The sequence below is a fragment of the Anolis sagrei genome, chromosome 5 (assembly GCF_037176765.1).
Source record: "Anolis sagrei isolate rAnoSag1 chromosome 5, rAnoSag1.mat, whole genome shotgun sequence".
NCBI classification, from domain to species: Eukaryota; Metazoa; Chordata; class Lepidosauria; order Squamata; family Dactyloidae; genus Anolis; species Anolis sagrei.
In genome coordinates, this window is record NC_090025.1 from 68152382 (window position 1) to 68174948 (window position 22567).

The 22567-nt window shown below is 38.9% G+C and overlaps 1 protein-coding gene across 10 annotated transcripts in view; it reads right to left on the reverse strand.

Annotated features, from left to right (window-relative positions):
• Window positions 1-22567, reverse strand: part of FAT1 (FAT atypical cadherin 1) — a 180141-nt gene that overhangs the window by 78360 nt on the left and 79214 nt on the right. For all 10 annotated transcript variants that reach the window (XR_009631627.2, XM_060778588.2, XM_060778590.2 and 7 more), the window contains exon 5: window positions 6937-6998. Coding sequence is in view for 9 of the 10 variants with exons in the window: in XM_060778588.2 (XP_060634571.2) it covers window positions 6937-6998 (62 nt within the window). In the remaining variant the exon portion in view is untranslated. The remainder of the gene's footprint in view (window positions 1-6936; window positions 6999-22567) is intronic.

Consider the following 22567-nt stretch of genomic DNA (forward strand, 5'->3'; position numbering starts at 1 on the left):
TTATTGTATTATTAGTAAGCATGCTGACTAAATGACTCTAAGGCTGGGACATCATCATGGTTTATGATGTTACCACTAATTTTATTTGGCCTACTTGCAACCCAGATTTGGAGGCTAAGACTACCTGTGATTGCCACTTAAAAGGGTCATTCCAGTACTGCGAACAATATTGTTTTCACTATCCAATATTATAGAAAAACAACAGGTGTAGGAAGATAATCCTGCAGGTTGTGTTTATGAACTTCTTATAGGCAGATGGTTGGGTATTGCTGGAAAGAATACTAGACAAAATAGGTCTTTGAATACGTTTTTTTTTAGTTGATCCAGCACAACTGTGTTTTTATCTCTGGATCGTTGAGAGTACATACAACAAGCAAGTTATGAAACATGATTGGGAAAACCTTCGGTCCACTTTTTCAGCTATATACTTTAGCCATCCAACAAAGCATTCAGGTCTTTGGCATTCAAGTCCTTCGAATGGAGCAGAAGGAACTTGGACTGATTCGGATGACATTTTTAACTTGGCAAACTGTTTTAATGTATATTTATAACTTTTTAAATGTATTTTGCAGGATTTTAATGTGTTTTATATTGTGTGGGCATTGAATTGTTGCCTGTTGGAAGTCGTCCTGAGTCCCTCCTCGGAGGTCAAGAAGGACAGGGTATAAATGTTCTAAATAAAAAAATAAAAAAAAAATAAGGAAGGCGGGGCAAGTGACATCTGCATGAAAAATCTTGTGCATATGCAAAATCTCAAGGTAACTCATTTTTAAAAAAGATGAATTAAACTGAGTTTTCAATATTTGAATATGGTTTTTGTGTCTTAAAGAGTTGAGAGCACAGTTACAGTGAAACTGTATTGGCAGCGAAACTGGCCAGTCCAAACAGATAAAATATGATAATGCAGAATATGATTTCTTGCCAGGGACTATTTCTACTTGAAAGAAGGAATTTAGAAAATAAAGAACAGCTGTTTTATCCATCTAATATACAATAATATTTTATGATTTTTTTTACCATAACCAACAATCTCAAATGCAGTTTAGACGCACTCTGAAAAACACTAGGCTGAGAGACTGTGACTCATCCAAGACCACCCAGATAATCATATGGCTGAATAGGGATTTGAATCTGTTATTCCCCACATGGAAAGGCCATTGGAAAAAAAGTAAGTTCAAACGGCCAATAGTATTTGAATCTGTATTTCCAAATTAAAATATGATGGAAAAAGTACTCTGACTGGCTAACAGTGGTCTGTTAGAGACTGTCTGACCTTAGCAGCATTTGATGCGTAATAAAGAGATTCCTTGTTAGAGAAACTGGGCTCACTGGTGTGAATGGAGAAAATTCGGCTATTAGGGAGCTGTTTAAACTTACAATCTCTACTCATACTTGAATGAGGAGTGAGTTCCATTAAAGTTTGACATCTGAATCATTGCTCAATGGCTGTTTAGATTATGGGTGCATCTACATTGTAGAATTAATAATTTTGATACCCCGTAGAGATGGTCAATGTGTTGTCGAGGGCTTGTTGTCATGTTTGGGTGCTGCGTATGTAGACTTGCCCACAGCTGCACGGTATATGGTAGACTCCTGCAGAGGTGAGAGGATCCCTCTTGTCCTCTGTTGAATGTAGCATTTGTTGAACTTTTCTTAGTGGATCTGGAGCTAGTTTGTAGATAAGAACCACCAAACGCAGCACACAAACACGAATCAAGGAACATGAAAGGCACTGCAGACTAATTCAACCAGAGAAGTCAGCCGTAGCATCTAAGGAACCAACTTCGACACAGCATATTATTTGAGAACACAGAAATGCTGGACCACTCTAACAACCACCATGGCAGACTACACACACACACACACACACACACACACACACACACAAAACATTGAAATCCACAAGCATGGGGACAAGTTCAACAGTAAGGAGGAAACCATGAAAATGAACAACATTTAGCTACCAGTATCAAACATCTCTAAAATCAGGACAGTAAATAAAGAACAACAGTCAGAAAACAGGGGGGTTCCAGACATGAATCAATTAGAGCCAGCTAAGCCTCCGAACAAAGGATTTGCCCAGGCAGGAAACAGTCAGACCTTGAAGCTGCAATGCTAATCAAACTAGCCAATTGCAACATTCACACTTGCCTCAAACAGACATGAGTTCTTTCTCCCACCCTGAGCATTTCAGATATATAAACCTCACTTGCTTAGTTTCCAACAGACTTCACAACTTCTGAGGATGCCTGCAACAGATGTGGTAAAAACGTCAGGAGAGAATGCTTCTGGAACATGGCCATACGGCCCAGAAAACTCACAGAAACCTAATTTTGATACCACTTTAATTGCCTAGGCTATGGAATCCTGGCCACATAATGAGAAGACAAGAAAGCTGAGGGAAGACAATGATGCTGGGGAAAATGGAAGGAAAAAGGAAGAGGGGTCAACCAAGGGCAAGATGGATGGAGAGTATCCTTGAAGTGACTGGCTTGACCTTGAAGGAGCCGGGGATGGTGACAGCTGACAGGGAGCTCTGGCGTGGGCTGGTCCATGAGGTCATGAAGAGTCGGAAGCCACTGAACGAATGAACAACAATATGCAATCCTGGAAGTTGTAGTTTGATGAGGCATCTCTTTGGCAGAGATGACCTGGTAAAACTACAACTCCCACAGTTTCATAACATTGACTCATGGCAGTTAGTAGTGTCAAACCACATAGATTCATCCTATGATAACGAGAACCCCTCACACAACGACTAAGACTTGGAGTCTAAAAGGAAATAAATTTGCTCTAGTCTGAATCAACATGCTCTGTATTGTTCTGTATGGTTTTGAAGCATGATATGGGTATATGAGAGATGGAAATTTTATGTAATACTGTCCTTTGTTATTAAAGATGAAACAAAAATGGGAACAGCATTCTGAAATGCAGGACTCTGAAATGCAAACAATAAAGAAAGGCTGTATTTAAAAGCAAGATGCCATTTAATTGTTTCCTATAAAGCCGAGGACAATGTTCAAAGTAAACAGTCCATAACATATTTATATTTGTTTCTCTGCAAACAAGAATGAAATGTAGGATAAACTCTAATAAGCAAACAAGGAATAAACTTGCCAGTCCATCTGGTCAACACTTTAATGCTCAATTAATTAGCCAGCTGCACAACATTCACTTCAATCTGGCTGTACTACTGCAACCATTCTGTCCATATTTGGACTTGCGCTGAAAATATTTAATTATAAAGAGATAGACAGACAGAAAACAACAGGGGAAGCAGTTTGAACACTCCATTAAAACATTACTAATAATGTTCATACATTTATGTGCCCAAATTTGAGTTGCACTGATTGGTGGACATGTCCTTTTCAAGTGAGCAATAGAAAAAGAAGCAAGAGGAAGGGAAGGGGGAAGCCATTCACATTTTTTTTCCGTATCAGGAGCGACTTGAGAAACTGCAAGTCACTTCTGGAGTGAAAGAATTGGTCATCTGCAAGGATGTTGACCAAGAGCACCCGAATGTTTGATGTGTTACCATCCTGTGGGAGGGTTCTCTCGTATCCCGGCATGGGGAGCTGGTGCTGACAGACGGGAACTCACCCCGCTCCCTGGATTCAAATTGCCGACCTTTCGGTCAGCAATCCTACCGACACAAGGGTTTAACCCATTGCACCACCAGGGGCTCTTATTAACATTGATGAAAAGGTATCAAGTTCATTATTTGCTTAAAGCTAAATTTGAAAAGGTACTGATGCAGTTGTGTTAACCTTTCATTTAAAAGTGGCATGCCTAAAATTCATTGTATAAATTGAAATGATAATATTTTTATATTATTTTTTCCATTTGTAGCACAAAAAGAAATGCCAAAAACACTGGTACACTAATATTATATGAAGTGATATTCATAAAATCTACTCTTTCAAGATTCTTCCAAAATATCTTGATGGCCTCAAAGGCCAGTTCAGAATATAACGTAGAATACATAACTAGAACACATAAACTCTGTCCCCGAAATGTAATAAGCCTCAGGCTTCTTAACAAGACAAGAAGAATGTTCCAGCTTTCACGCACAGACAGGTCACAGTTTCCTTATATATGGTTCGTTCTAATTATAACTAAATAAACCAAAATATCACATCAAGGCAGCTGATCATTGTTTGTTTTAACTAATTCTGGTTACAATAAACGACGGTCCTCTAAGTTACACATAATAAGGAAATGTGGTATCCTCCAAAACAGAAAGCAGATGTTCTCTCTCCCTTCATCTCAGATGTAGATGAGTAGAGAAATAAAGTTGGCAAAGTTGAAGGATCATATAGGTTCACTCACATTAATCAAAAGTATGATTTAGGTGATTGTTTAAAATAGATATAAGAGCCATCAGAGTAAACATCTGCAATGAAGTAACATTCTGCTCCCCCCAGGTGTTCTTGGTACACTTTCACATATAGTTTATAGTCAGACTGCCTTGCGAAGCTTGACCTCTGGGTGGTCTGAACTGCAGCAACCCAGCACAGCTATCTATCAAGATGCACAGACAGGATATGCCTGCTAAAAACCCTACTAGTAGATATTGGGGGGGGGGGGGTACCTATTGAATACTGTGTCAATGTAAAACTCTTGAACAAGTCACTTTGCCTCAGATTTGCTTGAGTTTGCATACATATCAGGATGTCAACAAAAGATCTGAGAAACAGGCCAGTCTGTTTTTGCATCAGGAGCTATGTTCGAAGAGAGTGGAGGGAAGGCAGTTTCCAGATAGTGGAAATGAGCAGCCAACAAAGATAAGACTTGTGTGGCAAAAGATTGTTAATTCATGGGATGTATCAACTAAAATAATAATAATAATAATAATAATAATAATAATAATAATAATAATAATACAAGTTAGTGGAAAATGAACATGAAAAATATGGTGGGACGTTTGAATCCAGGCTGACAACATGTTGGAAAACAATACACCAGAGTTGGTGATGTCTGATGTATTTGTGATACGAAATACACCAGACATCACAATTGTGGAAAAGAAAAAAGTTTGGTTTATTGATGTCACCATACCAGGTGACAGCGGCATTGAAGAAAAACAACAGGAAAAACTTAGCCATTATCAGGACCTCAAAATCGAACTGCAAAGGCTGTGGCATAAACCAGTACAGGTGGTCCCAGTGGTCATTGGCACACTGGGTGCCGTGCCAAAAGATCAAAGCCGGCATTTGGAAACCATAAACAATGACAAAATCATGATCTGTCAACTGCAAAAGGCCACCTTACTTGGATCTGCATGTATCATTCGAAAATATATCACAGAGGCCTAGACGCTTGGGAAGTGTTTGACTTGTGATTTTGTGATACGAAATCCAGTATATAGATCTCATTTGCTGTAACATACGGTGTTTTTGTGTCAGTAAAATTAATAATAATAATAATAATAATAATAATAATTTAAAAAGAAAATGATCAAGCCACATATCCAATAGATTGAGCTTTTTAAGTATTACTACACTGAGTGCTAATCCTGATCCATAGATTCCCCCCGCCCCCATGTCAGGAGTGACTTGAGAAACTCCAAGTCACTTCTGGTGTGAGAGAATTGGCCATCTGCAAGGATATTGCTCAGGGGATGCTTGGATGTTTTGCCATCCTATGGGAGGCTTCTCTCATGTCACCGCACGAGAAGCTGGAGTATTTTGTATTGTCGAAGGCTTTCATGGCCGGAATCACTTTGTTGTTGTAGGTTTTTCTGTCTGTATGGACATGTTCTACAAAGCATTCTCTCCTTAGGACATGGTCATACAACAACACTGGAACATGGCCATACAACAACCCTGGAGTATTTTGTTTGTCTACCCAAGGAAGACTCTTGCTACAGAGTCTATTTCTTCCTCCCTCTCCATAAGGCGTACCAGCATTAGAAAGATAGTCGCAAAATAAAACATGCAAGAGGGTATGTGTGAAATAGAAAAGCTTTACAAGGAATGATGGTGACATTTGCCATTGCCATAGGCAAGACTGAAGGGTGCAAAGAGACAAAGGATCATACAGTTAAGATATCTAAGTTTAAGGTTCAGCCCCCACACCTCCAATTAAAGAAGTTTCAGGACTGGCAAAGGATTTGTACAGGAGACCTGGGAGTGCTGCCAAAAGCCACATGCATCGCTGGAATAAATAAGGAGTACATGTAGCCATCATGTGAACTGCATTCCTTACTGGCATCACTAAATTACAGAATTCCTGCTGTTTTGCAAATCCTCATGCCTCTCTGGCTTGTTTGTACAACTTTGCCTTGAGAACCCGCAATTACATATTGCTATGTCTTCTGTGCGTATCAAAACATTATTCACTGCTTTCCGGAGAAACACAGTTACTACCAGTTATGCTCAGAAACATTCAGTTAACAGAAATACTGTAGTAATTATATCAGTCAGTCATATTTCACAAACTGCAACTTCAACCTGCTGCTATTCAGGAGCTAGAAGCTCCTGACACAAATCTAGAACTATCCAGCAAAGAGTGGGATATCATTTGTCAATATATAAAGAATTAATAACAAATAATAACAGAGCACAGTGCTGTTGTTTCACAAGAGTAAATTAATTCATTAATGTTAACATAAAGATTATATATTTATGTAGGGCAAAACTCTTCTCATTAACTTGATCTCCCTCCCTTCACCCATCGTTTGGATATCCACTGAACCTCCAATATGATTCAGAAATAAAATAAGCACAAGTAGTTAAAACAGTCCAAACCACAAAAAACAGACTAGGATATTAATCAAAATAGGACTTTTCTACCATGAGCAAAACTCTTCTCATTAACTTGATCTCCCTCCCTTCACCCATCTTTTGGGTATCCAATATGACATTAACCTACTTTACAATAAAGATATGTACACAAGACAATGTTCAAATGGAGAAATATGACAACACAAGTTACCTCTAATATGTGTTCTGCTTGTTGTTCTCGGTCAAGTTTTCTTGATGTTGTTGTTATTAAACCTGTAAAGATAAGGAAGGAGTTGTTAATCTTTGAGGGGAGAAATAAGCAACAAAGTTCATGTATGACTCCACAAAGAGTAATATATCCCAAGGTTTTTGTGATATCTTCATACATCATTTCGCAAAGTCCTTGACACTGATATGCCTTTTAACAAATTCCTTTTTATGCCTACCCAGCCCCCATTTTCCTTCTCTTTCTCAGTCTAGTTCTTCATAGTATCAGTACAGAAAGTCGAAGTAGTAGAGAAACACAGAACTTTGGTAGGTTGTAGATCTGTGTCTGAAGAAGTTAATACTGTAAACAATGTTTGAGCTGGAGAGAAAAAAATTGAATTCTACTCCAAACAATGCTGTTGCAGTCATATGTGCTTGCTTACAACAGGCATGATAGCTGCCTTCTAAATCAGAAAAAAAAAACAAGAGAGAAAAGGTGAGAGAAGATATTCCTGGCTCACCAACAGCACCAGCATGCAAAATTATACACCAAAATGGGAATCTGAGGAAAAGCAGCAGCTGATGACAGTACTGTAATCCATAGATGCATTTTGAAGAGGTTTTCAAGCCATCTCTAGAAGTTCAAAAGAGTCTTACTTACTTAAAAGGTAAAGGCTTCCCCTTGACATTTAGTCTAGTAAACTCCGACTCTGGGGAGTGGTACTCATCTCCATTTCTAAGCTGAAGAGCCAGCATTGTCCATAGACACCTCCAAGGGAGTCCCCGGTGGCGCAGTGGGTTAAACCCCTGTGCCAGCAGGACTGAATATCGACAGGTCGCAGGTTCAAATCCGGGGAGAGGCAGATGAGCTCCTTCTATCAGCTCCAGCTCCTCATGCGGTGACATGAGAGAAGCCTCTCACAAGGATGATAAAACATCAAATCATCCGGGCGTCCCTGGGCAACGTCCTTGCAGACAGCCAATTCTCTCACACCAGAAGCGACTTGCAGTTTCTCAGGTCACTCCTGACACGACCAAAAAAAAAAAACCCTCCAAGGTCATGTGGCCAGCATGACTGCCTGGAGCACCATTACCTTTCCGTCAGAAAGGTACCTATTGATCTACTCACATTTGCATGTTTTTGAACTGCTAGATTGGCAGAAACTGAGGCTAACAGTGGGAGCTCACCCTTCTCCCTGAATTCGAAACGCCGACCTTTCATTCAGCATGTTCAGCAGCGCAGCAGTTTAAGCCACTGCACCACCAGGAGCTCCTCTTATTTACTTAGGCAACACTTATCTAACTTTGTTGCATATTACTAGTTGCTAGTTGCTGACACATGCTGAAATGTTTGCCTTTTTTGGTATAGGAACCTATCTTTACTCGATATTATTTCTGCTTTTGGCCTCAAAATCTGTGCAAAGAAATAACGCCCTGGAACAAACTTGTCAGTTAACTAAGGTATATGAGTATAGCCTCAACTGTCTGAGCTATTCACAGATCTATCAAGTGAATGGAGGTCAAGCCAGAAAGGCAAGACAAAGAAAGACCAAACTGAAGGGAAAAAACAGATGCAAAGTCCAAGATCCAAGCCCAATGTCACGAAAGAAGCTTAGAAGTTTAGCAGAGGGCTTAGGAAGGAAAGGTGCTGGAGTAGGATGAGATTACTGTAAAACCATGTTCACTCTAGCCCTCCGCTTTGTAAACTTTGGATCCCAAGCCTAAATGGGGTCCCTCTTTGCTCAATGTTAGGGTCCTGAACAAATTGGCAACAGTAAAAGTTTTCTGAATATCACAAAGTGGCTGTTTTAGACATTTCCAGAAATCCGTTTTGCAGTGTTTACAGTGGATTCTGCAGAAGATCCTTCAGCTGTACTTTATAAAATCAGCCTATTTAGCAAGCCTTGGAAATGCTGATTTGTTATAAGCAAATGCTTGATTTTTATATCTATTTTATATACATATATACCCGGGGCCAAGTAAAAATTTCCCAGGCCAAAAGGGGTCCCGAGTGGAAAGGTTTCAGAAGTCTTGCTCTAGAACAGCGGTTTCCAATTTTTGATCTTCAAGGTCTTTGGGATTTCAACTCCCAGAAGTCTCAGCAACTCGGCCAACTGGCAGGAATTTGGGAAACTGTGGTCCAAACCACCTGGAGAGGTTTTGGACCTCAGGGACAATGATGAACTGAGGTATACCTGTTATACTATCAACACTGTATTACATTCACATATATTTTCCATTTGCACTAAATAATCATCATCACTTGGAGCTTTGTGTTTTGGCTTTAAGCTCAACCCAGTCTCAGTGATGTGTGCATGCAAGAGTGTTTGCGTGTATATTCATCCGCACAAATGTTAAATATATCAAGACTCCAAAGGATTATACTAACAAGGCATTTATCTGTGTATATTATCCTTGATCCTTGTGAGTCAACAGCCTATTGACAAAGATTTTTCTTTGATCAGAATAGCTTCATGTTGTTCCATAACATTTACCAAGACTGAAACAATTCTGGTTAATGCATGAATTGAGGGGAAAAAACAAGATGAAAGAATGAAGATGTTCTTCTATATGACACTTAAAAGCAGATTTTATGGAAAGAGGTTCCTTATATAAAATCTACTGTGGCCAGAATACCTTCAAAATGATGGGTGAGAATTTTGTTTCACTTTGTTGGTTTTTTAAATCAGAATTTACTCTACTAAACAAAATTATGGAAGTATATTTGGGAGAAACTGGTAATGAAAAGGTGTCTGCACAGATACTGAGCTTTCAAGCTTATGAAACCTGAGTATGAAAAAAGATCAATTATGAAAACAATTACCAATAAGGAGAAGATATCTGATAGAGTGTATGGAAGAGAGCAACTGCCATAAATTATGACAGTTGCTCTCTTCCATATTGTGACAATGTTTAGATTCAGCTGAATGACAACCACCAAAGACAGAGAACAAAAACATAGAAATGTTTCTTGCATTCAGTTCTGTCTTTCCTTCACTAAGTTCAAGGCAATGACTGGCATCCGATGATGAAGCTACAAGATCCCAAATAAATTTACGAGCACATACATTTAAATTTTGTCATTGTGCAATGTTTGTAATCTCAGAAGGAGTGGCCAGAGATGTAGCATGGGCCTTAATACAATTGGTCCAATTGTAGAATGGGGGACTTCACTGTGTGATGGGGTTTCCCACACACTGTCCCATTACACAATGAGAGCCACTGGAAGGGCTCTGTACAACCTCAGAGATGTAGCTCCATTTTCATAAAGCAGTGGTTTCCAACCTTTTTTTGACCAGCGACCACTTGACCAGGGACCACTCTTCAACATTAGTACCAAAAGGATTACGAATCAGGTTTTGGTCAACTTTAGATTTGGTTTGGTTATTTGGGGTGCTGATCCAGAAAATTGCATGGGATAAACCACATCAGCTCTAGTTTCTGATACACATGACATCCAGTAGTCACCATCTGCTTGCCCACAAAAGACTGTATTTAATAATCTAGAGCTGTTGTGGTAGTAGCAATCTTTCATGGATAGTCAGTCTCTCCCCTCCCGACATCCCCGTTGCCTCGGCACTATAAGAGAGTTTTGCGAGAACAGTCGTTCTCATTGGCACATGGTTTTGAGGCAGTTATGTACAAATGGTGAGGCCATGAACCATATTTTCGTTCTTGTGGACCACTGGCAGTCCACGGACCACAGGTTTGAAACCACTGTCATAAAGTGATGCTTCATAGCCTCTGATGCAGGATCTTGGCCAATACATATAAATCTTTTCCTTCACATTTTATCCTCAGAATAACCCTCTCGGTCAGGTTGATAAAGAGTGACTGGCTCAACATCACCCAGTGAATTTCATGGATCAGTGAAGACTTGAACATGAAAAATAGCCCTGTTTCTGCACTCACACTCACTAAAACTTACAGTTTAAAACAAAGTATATTTTAAATTACTGGTAAATGATGAACAAACACCAGTGTAAGATCCCACTGTCCAGGATTACAAATTGATGTCTTTTTCTTTTTCACCTGAGCGTTTTAGGAACCGAACCAAATATGTAATTTACAACCGATAGTAAATAAAAAATCCAATAGAAGAAAAAAGAAGCATATTCTTTGTATTTTGAAGTTAATTCCTAGAATTAACCAATAGCCACTACGTTTTGTCTAAATTGTTTCTCAGCCAGGAAACAGTCGTGTAAGCTTCCATCTCAACAAACACCGTGTAATACAATTCCATGTTTCATTCTCTAACCAACAAAACCAGTTTAGCAACTTTCATAAACTGATCTGCCACTATACGGAAAGGAAGGAAGGATTTTAAATAAAGCTTTAGCATTCCTGTAATAGAAATCATGTCAAAAAAAGAACAGTAAAAGCAAATTATTTTTTCTTAAGAAAAATTTCAAGTTCTTTCTCTGTCCGAACAATCGCTTACTTTGGAAGCAAGTGATTAAATGACTCAAATAGCCTGAATAACACCCTGAGGCAGAGACACTTGGGCCTGGATGCAGAATTGTAGGATAAAGTTTTTATCCATATAGCTCTTCATAATACATCCTCAAAACCTCATATATATGTATGAGTTCAAAATGCAGATGCAGAAAACTAATTTAGCTATGAACACTCCTAAGACACAATAAGTACAGAAGATAATGCATTTTCCAGAGTAGAAGGAAACATACCAAAATATCAGCGAGGAAAGCACACACAAACACACACATTTAATGTATTTTAAATAGTGGTGTGCGTGTTTGTCTAACTTTTCCCTTCTATTTCAATCTCTCTAAATGATCAATAGGCTCCCCATGTAATTTAAATAGTACATGCAGTTTTGCATATATATCAGCATGTAATTTGAACTTGACACAGAAAAGCAACTCGTGGAAAAATAAGCTATTATTTAAAAAGGCAAAAATAATGATAAATGAGTCTTATTAGCGGCAAATTTTTGCAATTTCCAGTAAACAATATCTCATAATATGTAGTGTGAAAAGTCTGTCAAATCATGCTATATTCATAATTCATATTTGCAAGAATGCAATTAATATATTGGACATTGGTCCAATAAATCACATTTCCCAACCTGCCAGTCCTATTAATTTCAAGATACTGACAAATAAATGTAAAAGTAGATATGGTTTCAAGGTTGTAGCCACAAATATTAGTGAATCTCAATTAACGAACTCAGACTCACACTATCTGATGAGTTTTTTTCCATATAGAATTGGTCTACTGTTTAGCTAACAGAAACATCTCAGCTAAAACCTATACGCATGCATGCAGATAAATTTAGATTAATAGTAAAAAAGGATGAATGTTGGCCTGTTTTTTGAGGAAATGTTTTTTTTCCACCTCATGTTCATTGGAAGAAGTACTGTGCCCACCTTATCATGATCATGTGAATTTAAAGCAGGGGAAGATATTTTGCCTAAATTTAAGAAACCAGCTTTGGCTAATAGAGGCCACTTGAGGCAGTGAATGAATTGATTTATTGTATATACTCATGCATGAGTGTAGAAAATTCAGTCCAAAAAATGACCTAAAAACCCCCAGGTAAAATTATTCATGAGACAATGCAAATACTGTACCTTAACTTTTTTTCATAAAAGAACCACTCCACTTTTTGAGTAAAGTAGCTGAGATAGAGAGTAGAGTTGTGCATTCGGGGTAAACCCCAAATTGTTTCGAGTCCCTGCTTTTGTTGCCCCCCCCCCCCCCCCCCCGATCTGTTTTTTGGGAGACACCCAAATTCAGGAGGGCAGATGTTTTCACTCTCCAGTGCTGAAAGATCCATTTTCTATCAGCCAACTATGGGTGGGGGTGGGGGGGCTTCCTGCCCAGGCTCCACTTTCCGATGCGTGCTTTAAAGAGCCTTCTTCTTACCTGCTGCTACTCCTTTAAAACCCTCCTGTTTAGATACATCCTACCTCTGTTCACGGCCAGCGTTTTTTAAAATTTTTAAATATTTTTAAAATTTTAAACTATTACATCTGGCATGGCCATAGGTTTTTAAATTTTTGCATGTTACTGTCTATATGTGAGTTATATTAATTGTATTGTTTTATTTGCTTATTGCTTTGTTGTTTTACTGATGTGTTGTTGGGCTTGGCCTCATGTAAGCTGCACCGAGTCCCCTTGGGGGAGATGGTGGCGGGGTATAAATAACGTATTATTATTATTATTATTATTATTATTACTCCAGAGGAGGTGCTTGGCTGCAGGGCTTGACAGGCGCAGGTGCTCCTGCACGCCACACGTGCACTCTTCTTGGAAAGAGAGTGCCTGCCAGGACCTACAGCTGAGCGCTTCTTTAGATTCTAGTGTAAGAGGTGCTCAGCTGCAGGCCCTGGCAGACACGGGCACTCCTGCACACCACACACTCACTCTCCTTGGAAAGTGTGTGTGTGTGTGTGTGGGCGTGCAGGCCCAGAGTGCCCATGCCTGCCAGGGCCTGCAGTTGAGCACCTTACTCTAGAGTAACAGGTGCTCAGCTGCAGATCCTGGCAGGCGCAGGCACTCCTGCACACCACATACACTCTCCTTCGAAAGAGAGTGCATATGTTGTGTGCAGACCCATAGCTCCCGTGCCTCCCAGGGCTTCCAGTCGAGCCCCTCTTATTACTCTGTGATGCTGAAAATGTGCACATACATGTGTAGGAAATTAGAAGCTTGTTTCCTGTCACTTTCTCTGTTTCAAACCATACATGGGTTCTTCTGATTGTGTATAGTCTGTGGAGCAACCCTTTGAATAATTTGGTCTCCAACGTTATCCATCCAACAATATGAAATACTTGAAAGAATGATATACTGTTCTGTATTTCAGGAGAACCACCTGTTAACTCCTGCTACACTTGACAGTAAAATGCAAATCTGGTCCGTACATTTTGATATTAAACTATGAAAGGATAATGTTGGCCCCTGAATAAAAAGCCTATTTAACACATTCACCCCAAGCATTCAATTTTAGAAAAAAAAACCAGAAGTTGCTCTCAGATGTTGTCTTTCACATAGTAAAACATCATTACCAAACAGTATTTAAATACACAGTCAGTCTTTTTAACCTCTAATTTTTTTTGGCAGGGCTACTTTCTGGCTTCCAGCAGATTAAACATCAATTGATGTTTCATCTACCGGCAGCTAGCATATGAATACATAGTTTTCAAGGCTGTCTGAGAAGACTGTCCAGAGCAAGAGAGGTATTATCTTTTCTAGTCACGCACAGATAGACATGTCGGCCAGGAGAGGGAAAAAAACCAAATTCCTATTACTATAATGCCTTTCCTGGGCCAACCACATAAGCTTTTGCAGGTTTGTAGCCTTTTGGCAGGTCTATTAAAGAACTTACAGTCATTTCGGTTTTGAAACTTTATTCCAGTGTATCTCTTACTCCTTTATTCTTCTTACTAGTACTGAACAGTGCTGGGGAAGGTTGATTATTAAGCAGAATTATGCAGTGCCCTCAGGCAGCAGATTCTGGGTGCCATAAAAGGGAGCCTACTGTCACAAATTCTCTTAATATTCTATTTTTGCCAGCAAGGGGGAAAATGTGCTTGTGAGACATTCTGCCTTATGTGTCAAAATAAAGTGGCTGACTTGAAGTATTAAGCACTTGGACTTGGGTGAGTGGGTGGACACCACTTTCTGTTCTTTCTTAGGCAGGGAAATGTCTTCGCCTAGCCCAGCTATATTGACACAATGAAGTATGTGGTGTAAATAGCCCCATCAGGATATAGCAGTGGTAACAGCAAAGGCAGTCTGATCCTAAAACCGCAACATACTACTCCACTCTATTCAGAGAAAATGTAAACAAATGAGATCAAGTACCATTAGGCACCTATCTAACAGTAACACTGTTCCTTTTCTAAATTTTACGTGTAGTATGAGAATTGTATCCATTACGTCTCGAAGTCAGAAATGCATTCCTGGAGATCTTTGTTTGGCAAGATGTTTGCAGAAAGTTCATTTTCAGCTTGAGTGGTTCTATTGGATTATTTGACTAAATTGAAGCCCAAGTAAGTCCTTTTATAACACGTTGCTTGAAAATTTAGATACAGACTCTAGTATACAAGACAATTATGGTACTCAAGAGGCAATCTTGGGATTTGGAGTGTCACTCACATTTACACAAATCTGTTAATTACCAATACGGTGTAGTGGTTTGAATGCCAGATAAAATTATGGTTCACCATGATTTGAATCTGTGCTTAGCCATGGAAACCCAACTAGATGACTTGGGACACTTCACACATTGTATCACACCTTGAGATCGGTAGGCAGATTACTAACTGGAGTGCCATACAAGGAGCGGACAATTCCCATGTTAGAACAGCTCCACTGGCTGCTGGTCTGCTTCTGGGCTAAATACAAAGTAATCACCTATAAAGCCTTAATGGTTCAGGCCCAGACTCTTTGAAAAAATGCATCTCCTTGTATAAACAAGCACAAGCAGCTCAGTCTGCAGAGGAGACTCTACTCTCAGTCCCACCCCTATCTCAAGTGCGGTTGGTGGAACGAGAGAGGGGGGCTTCACTGTGGTCATCCCCTGTCTCTGGAACTTCCTCCCAAAAGAAATAAAAATGACCCCCATCCTCCTCTCCTTTAAAAAACTTCTAAAGACCCATTTGTGTAATCTCGCTTATGGAGATGAGGAGGATTAACATATCTGATATACACTCCTGTCCTGACAACGGACATTTATTTTAGCTTGCTAATATGTTATGTCGTATTATATTGTGCTTTTAATGTATTCTTTATTAATTTGTATGATTTTTGTGTTTATTATCTTTATTTAGTATAACCCTTGTTTTTGCTTGTTTATAAGTTATATTGAGCTTACTTTATTTTATGTGTTTGCTTTGTTCGTCTATTTGGTTTTCAGCATTTTTGAATTACAAAAAATGTTTGCAATTTTGTTATTACTGTAAACCGCCCTGAGTCCCTCTAGGGCGAAAGGGCGCGTTATAAACAGTATTTTTCTGTTGTTGTTCTTGTTGGATGATGAAGAAGAGGAATATGGCAAACCTCTTCTGAACAAAATTTGACCTTAAAATAAAACATAGCAAAAAAAAAAAAAAAAAAAAAAACGGCCTCAAACCCCCATGACAAGGTCACCATAAATCAGAGTCAGCTTGAGGGCACAAACAGGGATATTACAAAAAAGGCACTTGCCTTGATGTAATAAAGTCTACAGAACACACTCTTCCTGTGTTATCAGCAGTTACACAATGTAAGAACAAGTTTCAGCAAAGTTGCTGTGCAGATAGGCATGAGGCTGTGTATGGGCTTGTGAGCCAGACTACTTCCTTGGCCTCTTTAAGCAATGTTCAAACATTATGAAAAGGGCTCTGCTTATTTTTCTAGACTTGTTTTTCCAAGTGAGAGAAAGCAGAGGCAGAAAACGGATGCATTTGACTAAAGAACAGTACCCTGCAGGCTGAGGAAGTAGATACTGCCACTGAAAGTTAAAGATGAATTAGTCTCACATATCTCTACATTATTTTCCCCATATGAGAGGCAATATGTGTAGTAACTAGTTAGTGTTCGATCTCTACTAGAGTGAGCCAAATGTAAAACTGCTTGGCTGCAAAACTTACTGGTGATTTTGGGCTTCTACTAACATTCCCAACAGAATTGCTGTGATAATAAAAATGATGACTAGGTATCCCGTGTCTTGAGCTCTGAAGAAGTAGGATCTAAATGTAACAGATAAGCAAATACATTTTGTATCTGGCAGATGTACTGTTACAGCATTCATGGATACTCTGATTATGCACATATCTGTGTACAGATTGAAGTGCGGCTGAAGACAGATATAGAACTCACACAATTCAGTATAAAAGCCACATACACCCATTTTACTATCCCCAAGAAGAGAGGCTCACTTATTTATTAACTTGTATTTCTAAAATGCTTCAACCAAGACCTGCGTAAATTACAGTTTGCACTTAGATTTCCACAATACTTTAATAGCAATACCAGCCTGAGGGATTCTGGGAGCTGCCTACATAAGTAACTTTTCCAAGGTTTGCCGTCAGCTGGAAGCTTAAGGGTCACACAATATACCTGGCTTTGTGGAAGCCAGGTATATTGTGATTGCAGCTCTGTGTAAAAGGTTTGTGTGTGTGTGTGTGTGTGTGTGTGTGTGAGGAGTGACTTGAGAAACTGCAAGTTGCCTCTGATGTGAGAGATTGTGTGTCTGCAAGGATGTTGCCCAGGGAATGCCCAGATGTTTTACCATCCTGGTAGGTTTCTCTCATGTATCCACATGGAAAACTGGAGCTGACAGATGGGAGCTCACTCTACTGCCCGGATTCGAACTGCCGACTTTTCGATCAACAGTTCAGCTGGCACAAAGGTTTAACCCACTGCGCGACTGGTAAAAAAAAATCCTAGCTCTGCGAGGTACTGAAGAACTTAAGAAAATGTATTTACACATTATTGCTACAAAGCACCATCAAAAATACGTTTTCTAGAGGCCTATGTTTAAACTATTTTGCTGACTTATAAAATAATCATTTTATGTTTTAAAAAAGATGTTCAGCTTAGTAACAAAAAGTAAAAACACTGAGCAAGTAAATCCTTCACTACTTTATTTGTAATCAATCTTTAGTTTGGCTGTAAAGAAGCACTGCTTGTCTAGAACATTGATTCTTAAAAACAAGGACTGAAGTTTAGTTTTGTGTTTTTGAAACACTTTAAAATCAGAGGTGGGACATTTTGATTATCACCTGTATCCAGACAATGTAAACGAAGATAAATCTGCTCATTTATCTTGCAGAGATTAAGTACAAAAGTAATCCCAAACTTTTGAGCATGTAAATCCCATTATCTCCTCTAAGACTCATTAAATCCCTTATTAAGTCTTTGTTTCTTCTCTCCTCAGCATCTATCACATTTAAATGCTTTCTGAAACATGTTAGGAGCTAAATGATATAAAGGGAATATCCATTCATAATTCAGTCAACAAGTAAACCAACATTCATGTCTGTTAAGCCTGTACCAATGTTTAGCCTTTTAGCATCAACTATGAACATCTCTGATCATAATCTTCTCTAGTACTACAAGATAATTCCTGACTGCTACCATACATTTTAACAGCTACTAAAAATAACAAGATCATCTGGGGATTGGGGGTTTGTTGCCATCAGTATACTGATAATATCACCTCTTCTGTCCTTTCCATCTGTGTCCACAGAAGCTGTGGGTCTTGAATTGATGTTGAGACCTGTGAAGCCTACACAGAGGAATAATAAATCTAAATTTAATCCAGACTTGCCAGAGTTGCTCCTGTTCAGAAAAGAAACTCAACCAAGGAGCATAGTTATTGCCACCTGTTTTAATGTCTGAAAAAATTAGCCTCTCTCTAAGACAGTGGTTCTCAACCTGTGTGTCCCCAGATCTTTTGGCCTTCAACTCCCAGAAATCCTAACAGCTGGTAAACTGGCTGTGATTTCTGGGGAGTTGTAGGCCAAAACACCTGGGGACCCACAGGCTGAGAACCACTGGTCTAAGGGAATATTTGACCCAGCTTTGCTATTATACAATATTTGCAAGACGACGACAATGGCCCCAACTCAAATGCCTACACCACCTAGTGTGGGAAAAAAATATTTAGTTAGATACTAATTGTACAAGTTCTCCCACTTAAAAAGAAGAGAGAGGCCTGTAAAGGTTGACCTCAACTATGAGAGACAACATGAAAAAACACATCCAGAAAATCACACTGTCTGGTTTTTAACGAATTTATTTGGAAATTATGGTGGAAAATAAGTATTTTGCATATAAATTCATAAAATCCCACTCTCCAGAAGTCTGGACGAGATACAGATTGGGCCAGTGCCTGGGGCTGTTTTCAGGATCTCTATCTAGTGATATAGTTCATGCTACCACTGACCGGTCAGAAGGAAAATGAAGAAACAACTGTGATGTCTGTTTTTTAACAGAGGTCTTGTGTAAGACAAGTTCTCTGCCTCTTCGTCTTCCCCAGAAGGCTTTCTTGAGGAAAAACAAAACAAGATGCTGGATATGGGACAATCCCCTTTTTTCCAAAGGAGGAAGTTGGTGACTAGTGACACTTTTTTTTCCTTCTTAAAAATATTTTGGGTTTCTGGATAAGGGAGACACAAGTCTGTATCAAACTTGTGCACTTGTACTGCTCATTAAAATGAAGAAACACATTTTCCGAGACTAGGCATTGGAAAATTGCTATCACATAATTACATCTCTATAACTGCATCTCCCAATACTATCCCAAAAGTCTTAGCTTTCAAATAGCACTCTCCCCAACCTCAACATAGCATTTTAGTGTTGCTGGATAGTGGAAGGATAAGCAATGGTATTTTTCCTTTAGTTATATGCACTGCAACATGCAGAATATGCTTTAGTTATATGCTTTCTCCAACATACATCTCCAGAAAGCTCTGGAGGTCCTTACAAGCTCTCTTCTTGCATTGTTGCAGCACATCCACAGGAAAATAGCTGAATGTATTCCTGTGTATACCCTCACTCTCCAACAACATGGAAACATCAATGTGTCAGGCCATGTATATACTGCTTACGCAGTGATTTGGGGTGTGTGTGTGTGTGTGGGGGGGGGGGGGTGTTACTATATGCAACCTCCATAAAAGTGAGTGGCAATATGTTAAGTTGGACTTTTGCCATTGTAATTCATTAAGAGGCTGCCAGTCATTAAAAATGAATGCAAAGGCAGTATATATTTAATTAAATGGAAGGGGGAAAGCATTTGTTTATTTTATGTGGGTGCTGATTAAAAAATATATAAATAAAAATTTTATGTGAATGAATGCAGTCTCTCACCACATTAACTATTACAGCTCAATGCTATGGAATCCTGGGAGTTGTAGTCTGGTGAAGCACTGGCACTCCTTGACAGAGAAGGCTAAAGGCCTTGTGAAACTATAATTCTCTCAATTCTATAGCACTGAGTCATTGAAGTTAATGTACTCACTATACATTGTAAATGCATCCATGGACTATATTGTGCAAGATTTCTATACCTTTTTTAATGCTGTTTTCTATTACTTCACTCCATTCTGCTTAAAGTAAACACAGGGAAGGAGGCAGGAAAGCATAATGATAAATATCAGCATGTAGTCTGATATCCTTTTTATTTTTTACTTTTTTGGATGGCTTTATTGTTTGACATCAACTGCACTTCAATGCAAGTTTGATACTCCCCCTTTCAACCAGTAAAACTAATATTTGAACAAAATACTTTCACAGAGCACAGTGAGAAAGCTTTTGTTTGAGAACTGGTCTCAAAGCTTTAGAATGTCAGTGATTTTGGAAAACGATACTATACAGAACCTTCTGTATATTATTAAGTGGGGGAGGGAGACTGAAAATACATGAATCCAAAAGGATGATCTGCAACAAAATTAGAAATGATTTGAGGGCAAACAACATCAGCAACTATAACAACAACAACAACAACAACAACAACAACATGAAACTTGTGATAATCTTGAATGTTTTCTCATGATACAAATACAGTAACTCAGATTTCAGCTTTGTGTTTCCTCCATCATGGCACTAAGTGGAAGGGTAAACCAAATACTCTCCCATACAAGCAAGCAATAACCAAAAATCAGACTTGTCCAATCTTTTTCTCACAATTCAACTGAAATATTAGAACATCCCTTTTTGTGATTTGCATGGGTCTATCTGACTTCTAATAATACAATTCACAATTTTTCCAGCAAGAAAACTCAGCCAAAAACACAGATATTACTGTTTCTAGTTACCACTTGCTCTGAACGAGTTCACTAACTATCACAGAACAACAGGCATTTAGTCCTTTCCTATTTGCAACAAATAACAAAGTCATGCAGAATCAAGCAAAGTCAGGGCTTTCTCTCCACTGCACAAATACACAGATATAAAAATACAATTATAGCAGCCTCAGTTGTTTTTCTGTTAACCAATGTTTCTCCACCACATGCACACACAAATGGACAGAGATGTTTTAAAAAATAAATATCCTGTATCCTTTATCATTAACTACCATGCCAGAACAGACTCTGACAGCTCCCATCAAACTGTAATAAGCAGATTGCCCTACAGCGAAAATATACACTGATGTATACACCTCATTTTCTGCATTCAGAATCATACGTAATAACCAGATACCAAATATCTGAGATATAGGGGTGATCTGGCTGTGTCACCTGTCACTTTGTTGGTCGCAAGTTTTGATCTGGCTAGCTAAGCAGGTATCCCCTTCCTTTCATTTTAAGTTTTATGCCATTCTTAAGCCTTTTCTCACTCCAAAAGTAACAAATAATAACAAAGTGAAAACAAGAACAAGAAATGAAAGCACAGAGTTACTTTGTTCTGACTCTGTAATTAATAAGGTAATTGATTATTCTTCAAATGCTACAAGCCGCATTATCCAAGGATGTCTACACCCCACACAACTAGAGAAATTATACTGTTTAGCTGGTATTGCACCACCTAACATCTGTCGGGAAGTAGCAGCCAGTAATGAAAAGACAAAGGCAGTGACATCTCTGGCTCATCCTCTGTTTGGATATCAGCCAGCACGCCAATGCCTTAAAGCACAAACAGCTTTCCAAGATCTACAGAGATATTCACAGGAACACCTCAGCAAGCAAGAGTCCAAAAATGACAGGACAAAACTCAAAATCTCAATCCATGGCTGATACCGAATGAGAAACTCCCTCCTGGGCACACAGAAGACTGGACAACTTGGAAGGTGCTCTGGCACCATGGGGTACAGAGCCAATCTTCAGAAATGTGGCTACAAAGTGGAGCCCATGACAAGTGAGTGTGACCGCTTGCTACAATGCAACCTGAGCCCTGCCACATGCATAATTGAGGACCTTCTTACAGTGACACCAGAGGCACTCCGAAGTGGCCAGCTTCTGGTCAAAGGACATTTAATATAATGCCAAGTTTTTAATTTTGTTTGTATTTTTTTATAAATACACTATAACCGTACCCTCAATTTGCTTCTGACATGATAAATAAATAAATACTTTTCAACTACTATGAATAGGAATGCATTTTAGGAACCCTAATTTTCTGGGTTTGGCCCATTATGCAAAAAAAAAAAAAAAGGCACATCAGGCAGCTAACAATAGTGATTACATGATAGGAAGAATAACGAATGCATCTATTTAGCATCAGAATGCAGCACTGGAGGAAAAGATTTTATGTCACCTGAAAAGTTAATGGACTCTTTGGTTCATTCCTACCAATCGAATAGGTAATAAGTGACTTGATCCAATATCTAATACTATGGCTCCTTAACCCCCTGCTTACAAAAGACTGAGCACAGCTATGATTCTATTTTTAAAATTAATGCTGTTTAGTAAATTGTACAGCTTTTATTGCTAATTGCCACCATTCAGAACAAGCATAATTCCTGATGAGGCCAGTCTGAAGTGTCTGTAACACCTAGCACAGTACTATTTCTCAATCCAATTTTTCTTACGCTTCCCCGCATCTGATCTTTGTACCGTCTTGCCTGAAGAAACTATCTGGATAGGTTTTAGACTTGAGTAGAGTTTTGTGGTGCTACTACATTATAGATTTGGGAATTATATAAATGAAGTGTCTGCTTCTGGAGTGATAAGGTTTAAAAATGT